This window comes from Antrostomus carolinensis, unplaced genomic scaffold (genome assembly GCF_000700745.2).
Source record: "Antrostomus carolinensis isolate BGI_N321 unplaced genomic scaffold, ASM70074v2 scaffold49125, whole genome shotgun sequence".
NCBI classification, from domain to species: Eukaryota; Metazoa; Chordata; class Aves; order Caprimulgiformes; family Caprimulgidae; genus Antrostomus; species Antrostomus carolinensis.
Window position 1 is genome coordinate 1 of NW_010315249.1, and position 6,396 is coordinate 6,396.

Below are 6,396 nucleotides of genomic sequence, written 5' to 3' on the forward strand. Positions count from 1 at the left end.
ACCCAAACCATTCTGTGATTCTGTGATTCTGCTGTACAGTGGTCATCCTCAGGAGCAGTTCCTTAATTCCTCCATAAAGTGAGTCCCGTTGTCTTTAAGCTAAGGCATGAGTTTTCCAGCAAGGAGACCTGTCTCCTTCAGGAGCTACACCAACATTGATGGTGAGGCAGAGTCTGGATGCCAGTGGGCAGTCTCTGCTGGGCTTTTCAGCCTGGACCTTGCACTCTTAGTGTTTTAACTGATAATTTGGAAGTCGAGGCACAATAAAAGCTAGGATCAGACTATAGGGCTGAGGTATAAAGGAGCAGAAAAAGGCGGTGGTGGTGATGGTCAGATGTGGAAAAATGGAGGTAAAAGGCAACATTAGCTGAAGAACAGATGGGTGTAAATTGACCTGAATAAATCCAGTTGTAAGTTAGATTTCTTACATCAGAACAGTGAAATTCTGGGACCGATTTCCAACATATTAGGAAATGAAGAAAAGTTGTGTTTTAAAAGAAATGGATCCTGGTAATCTGGGAATAGGTTTGAGGAGCAAAATAAGAGAGGGCTGGATTCAGTATTAAGAAATCTTTGTGTCTGTGGTAATTTGCTTTGAATTGGTGGGGTAGCACAACCCTCCTACTGATTTTCTTCTAACACTTTCTTTTCTCCACTAGGTTGTTGACTGAGCTCGAATCTCCTTCTTGGTGGCCATTTAGCAGCAAGCTCTGGAAAGCACCATTGGAAACGAAGCCAAAGGAAACTGCCACAGTTTCCGATTCGAAGAACCAGGAAGGAATCATAATTAGAATTCCAGTTATTATCACCCACAGAACAGACTCAAATGTCAAGCCAGGAAAACTCACGCTCTTTGCTTCTGGCCTGGAAATCAGTGACTGTAATTCTCAGGTCATTCATCGGTTTGAATCAAAGGATGTTGATGATATCAGAGTTCATACTCCATATGAAATCAGCGTCCGGCAGAGATTTATTGGGAAGCCTGACACCTCTTACCGGCTCTTGTCAGCGAAGATGCCAGAAGCAATCCCCATCTTGGAGATGCAGTTTAGCAAGAAGATACAGTTTTTAGAAGATGCCTTAGGATTTGTTGGTACCAGGAAATCTCCTCAAGTAGATTTGGGGACTTCCATTTGGCAAGCAGGTATGTGACAGACAAAGCGATCCACCTGTAAGCAGGAACACTAAAAGTTTACAAATGGCTTCCAAATTCAGAATAGTGTCTAATATTTCCAAAACAAATCCTTTCCCCCTTTGCCCCAACTATACTGATGATATAAAACACAATAAATAACTACTAGATGACTTTAGACCCTCTTGCCAAGAGGGAGAGGGTAGAGATGACAAATGTGTGGCCCTGTTTTAGCATAGTTGGATTTACTTTCTCCCAACCATGAGCAAAACCTGTGACTGTAGGTGCTGAAACCGAGTGTCCCTCAGGAACCTGACAGCTGGAACTTGACAAACCCTCTTTAACATTGTGCTCTTAGCTGGTGTTGACACTAACTCCACACCACTTTGTGAAAAGGATTAGCTTAATTTGAGTTTCAGCCACTGTGTTTTAAACTACAATGTCATTCTTATTCCAGTGGTCACCAGTTCAATATTGTGCCCCTTCTGTGGGGAAGGGCCATTAGAAATCCATTCTTCTCATCCATGCTTCAGAGTCCTCTATCATTGCTATTTTTCCTTTGTCAGTTCATAGCTGGAAGCATATTTATATTCAACCTCTCGTTCAGCTAATTGTAGAAAGTTTAGACCAAATTTCCAGTCCAGCAAGTTTTTAAATAACATATAGGATAAACATCATGTTAATTTTCATCAGAATTTTGTTATTTGAGAAGTTGAGATGTCTGGATTTGGGAGATTTTAGGTCTCGGATTAGGTGAATGCATAGTTTAATCGTTTTAAGAAAACACAGTGGAGATTGAAACCTTTTCACAACTAAAAGAATGACATTCCTTACTGCTATTACTTATTCTAAAATTCTGGGGAGGGCTGGTTTTATTCTTGTTTTTGTAATCCAACCCTGGATTCATTTGGAGAGCTGGTGAATTTTTGTCTGTTAGGAATTTATTTCTATCAACATGCCCGAATCCTCTTTTTTTTTTTCTTAATTGTTAGTGACAAAAGAGCAAATAGGTGGATAAATTTATTACCAGTAGATTAAAAACAAGTTAAAAAATGATACAATAAAACAATAGATGAACCTATTTCAATGCACCAAGCTAAAACTGAACTTCAGCAGGGAGGATAACGTCCTCTTGTTGACGAGGGTCATAGCTTGGAAAAGCTTGTTAATTTTTAAGGAAGTAAGTCTTGGGCATCTGGCACTAAAATGTCAGCACAACAACATAGAGGAAAAACAACCTGCTGGTTTCTTAAGCACCGAGTTATTCCAGCAAATTGGTGTTTAGTTCCTGATGGTCTTAAGGCTGGTTACATAAAATAATTGGTTCTACAGCCCTACAGTACTTAATTTCCCACTGCTTTGCTCTGTTTGCATCTGAGTCAGTGAGTCAAGGATATTGCTCTCCTACCCCCACCTGCATTGGGACTGTTTAATTTGGAAACGGCAGTAAAGAAAACTAGAGGTTATGGAAATCCTGACTTCTCTAGCTCCACTAAAAACCCTTGTTTGTTCCTTCCCTGGACTCTGTCACCATCTGTCTTCTGTCACAAGATGGCACTCACGGACTGCGTTTGAACCTCGGAGTTTTTTTCTGTGGCTGCTCGCAGGGTGGAAATACTGATTTTTTTTCTCTTTTTTTCCCTTTTTTTTCATTTTTTTTTCCTTCCCTCTGCCCCCTAAAAGCAGGGGAAAAAAAAGTCTGTGTTATGCACGCCTGCGTCTTTGTACACAGAAAATATATGTGTCTATTTTCAGACAGCAAATGTTGATGCTGAGATTTATAGGAGAAATATCTTTGCAGCAGAAGTTGTCTTGATGAACTGGCTCGTAGTGTTCTTTGCCTTCAGTGCTGCAGCTAAGAGACATGAACATTTCTACAACTCATAGTCTCACCTTGATCCTCTCTGTTTATACTAATCCTGCCTTCAAGTTGTGCATATTGCACATTTGTATAAATAAATACAAAAAAACCTTGTCTTTGCTAAGAGTTTTGGCTTGATTCCAGCTGGAAGAGGAATTTGTGGAGAGTTTTCTACACACTAGATTATCTGCAAGTATTTTTAGCTGCTTTGCATGTCTTTTCTGACTGTATTTTTTTGGACTAAGCCACATGGGGTGTTTAAATGCTCAGGGCAGAGCAGTGAGGTTTGTTTCATAACAGAGATTCTTCTGTGCTGGATCAAGGCAATGATTTCCTCACCAATAACATCCTCAATAACGGCTGATAACAGCCACGCAGGATTAAAGAGCACAAGATAATCCTACAGTGCATCTGCAGTCTAACAGTCTAGGGCAGTGCTGTCTGAATCGCATAGCTCAAGACTGGCATTTTTTTTTAATCCCTTTTGAGGCTGCTGAATTTTTCCTGCTTACCCCTGTGATCAAATATTCTTGTTATTATGAATTTCCAGCACTTTGTTCAAAGGTTTGGTAGCTTCTCGTCCTCACATGGTGGCAGCGAGTTTCATGATCCAACTGGGTGGAACACAAATGAAACCAAATTGCTTTTTGAATGTTTCTGCCTTTTTATTCAATTCTCTCCCCACCCCCTTTTTTTTTTTTTTTTAAGTAGAAAATGGCTTGGAAATGCCAAATCTCCTTTCTCATCCCATTCTTTTTGTGCAGCTTTGTCATATCCCCTTCCTATTAATCATATCCCCCTCCTGCTTAATCCTCAGTGAGGTTAACGGAGTGAAATGGATAGATTTCTTTATTTTAATGAAATAATTAGCATATGATGACACTCAGCTGATAAGATACACAAAGAATCTCCTCTGGCTATTTGCTGCCATAGGAAGGTCTGTCATTCCCTCCCCACTTTGTCATCTGAGGGAGATCATGACAATAATTTACCTGGTTTTTAGCCTCTCCGAATACGAGGAGTGTTTGCACAAGGTAACACTAGTACAGTGAATAACTTACTTGTCTTTAAATCTTGCCAGTGTCTGAGTCCAGTACCTCTCAGGATGATAACCAAATAATTCCAGGAATTATGAGTTTGCAATAATTACTTGAGAGGAATTTAAGGTTTGGTACTTTTGGTTTAGCTTTTGTCTTCCTTTTCACGGGGAAGTCATGCTATCCAAAGCGGTTGGGTGTACACCATCAGTTGACCAGCCAGCTGGGCACCAGCTCTTTGATGTGGTGTTGAGCTCTGTCCTCCAACATGCATCTGTCCTCGTCCACATAAGAGCTGGTGTCATTGTCTTGTGCTAGGTCAGGCCACGTGCTACCAGGTGACAGCGGTAGCGTTAGCTTCTTGCTTCTGCATCAAGAGAATCGTGGCCTGCAGGTCAAGGTGATTCTTCCCCTGTACTCTGCTCTTGTAAAGGCCCACCTGGAGTACTGTGTCCAGTTCTGGAGCCCCCAAAACAAGAAAGACATGGACCTGTTAGAACCAGTCCAGAGGAGGCCACGAGGATGATGTGAGGGCTGCAGCAACTCTGCTGTGAGGACAGGCTGAGAGAGTTGGGGCTGTTCAGCCTGGAGAAGAGAAGGCTCCAGGGAGATCTCATAGCGGCCTCCCAGTACCTGAAGGGCCTCCAGGAAGGGTGGGGAGGGACTTTAGCCAAGGGCAGGGAGTGACAGAACAAGGGGTGATGGCTTGAAACTGAAAGAGGGGAGATTGAGATGAGATATGAGGAAGAAATTCTTTGGTGTGAGGGTGGTGAGACAGTGTCCCAGGTTGCCCAGAGAAGCTGTGGCTGCTCCTCCCTGGAAGTGTTCAAGGGCAGGTTGGATGAAGCTTTGAGCAACCTGGTCTAGTGGAAGGTGTCCCTGCTGATGGCAGGGGGGGTGGGACTAGATGATCTTTAAAATCCCTTCCAACCCAAACTGTTCTGTGATTCTCTACCTCTTTAAGTGGGAAAGCTTCAGAGATATTTGAAGTTCCTGTAGGAGCCAAGATGTGTGTCTCGGATGTTTAGCACCCATCTGCATCAGAAATAACAACCTTTCCTTGCAGCATGTCCCTGCTACTCTACTGGGGAGTATCAGATGCTGCAATAAGAGCTGGTGCTTTAAATAAAGGACAGGAGACATGTTACATGAGGGATCGAGTCCACACTGCTTAGCTGGGGGTGGCTGTTAGCGTCAGTGTTGCTCTTCTGTTTCAGGGCTTTGCTGACATGACTCTTGGGCTCTGTCTCTGATCCATCACTTTAAAATTAATTAAAATGATTAAGGAGAGAAGAAGCAGCAGGTGAAGAATCCTCATTAAGCTGATTGGGAGTTTGTTGTTACTTCTTCAGTCTCTGTTTAAATGAATCCTCACAGCTTATAATGAACCGATTCTCCAAATAGTACCTTTAAAAGTAAGTCATCTCTCATCAGCCTGGTCACCTCCAGGTTAGGTGTTGTGTGAAATACAGCTCAAATCCTTTCTAGAAGAACATAACTTAACAGGCAAGGTTGGGTTAGCTTCTCTGAGTGTGCTTGTCCCATTGTGAGCTGCTGTGGAGGAAAGCAGAGGTGAACCAGTTTGATAGAACAAGAGGAAATGGCCTCAAGTTGTGCCAGAGGAGGTTTAAATTGGATATGAGGAAAAAATTCTTCACCAAAAGGGTTGTCAAACATTGGAACAGGCTGCCCAGGGAGGTGGTGGAGTCACCTTCCCTGGTGGTATTTAAAAGACGGGTAGATGAGATGCTGAGGGACATGGTTTAGAGGTGGAATTGATAGTGTTGGGTTTATGGTTGGACTTGGTGATCTTAAAAGTCTTTTCCAACCACCACGATTCTGTGATTTGATGATTCTTTGATACCAGCACTGATCCTCCCCATTGGTACAGGAGATGGCTTTCTGACCATGGGAATTTCTTTTGCAGCCACAGGACTCTTGGGAGGAGTGGTACAGCCCAGCTCTCCGGTGGGAAGCAGAGAAGGGATGGACAAAGACCAGGTTCAGCTGCAGGAGCAAGAGAAGGTCTCCCAGGAAGAAGCAAAAGAACTTAAACAGGTATAAGTTGACATAACTTTGATACGAGTTATTTCACTCCCTCTGCTTCCTTAATAACCTTCATTTTCATCACCAGAAACATAGTCATTGCCCTTAACATTGAATTTAGAAGGGTCTATTTTAAAAATCAGTTAATCAAATCTGTGATTAAAATACATTGAGAATTTTATTTTATTATTTTTATAACTGTTTTGAACAAATCAGGGATTATCAGGAAAATACATTAAATAAGATCATAACAGAAGGAAAATCCTGAACCCTAACTTGTTTTTTCTAACATTAAGAAACTTAACACTTAAGTAATTTTC

The 6,396-nt window shown here is 41.9% G+C and overlaps 1 protein-coding gene across 1 annotated transcript; it reads left to right on the top strand.

Annotated features, from left to right (window-relative positions):
- Positions 1-659: 659 nt before the first annotated feature.
- Positions 660-6,094, top strand: LOC104524882 (synaptosomal-associated protein 47-like; the record flags this gene model as incomplete). Its single annotated transcript, XM_010167888.1, has 2 exons — positions 660-1,144; positions 5,958-6,094. Coding segments are annotated over 2 exons (622 nt in total), but the record flags the coding sequence as incomplete, so codon positions are not given.
- Positions 6,095-6,396: the final 302 nt, after the last annotated feature.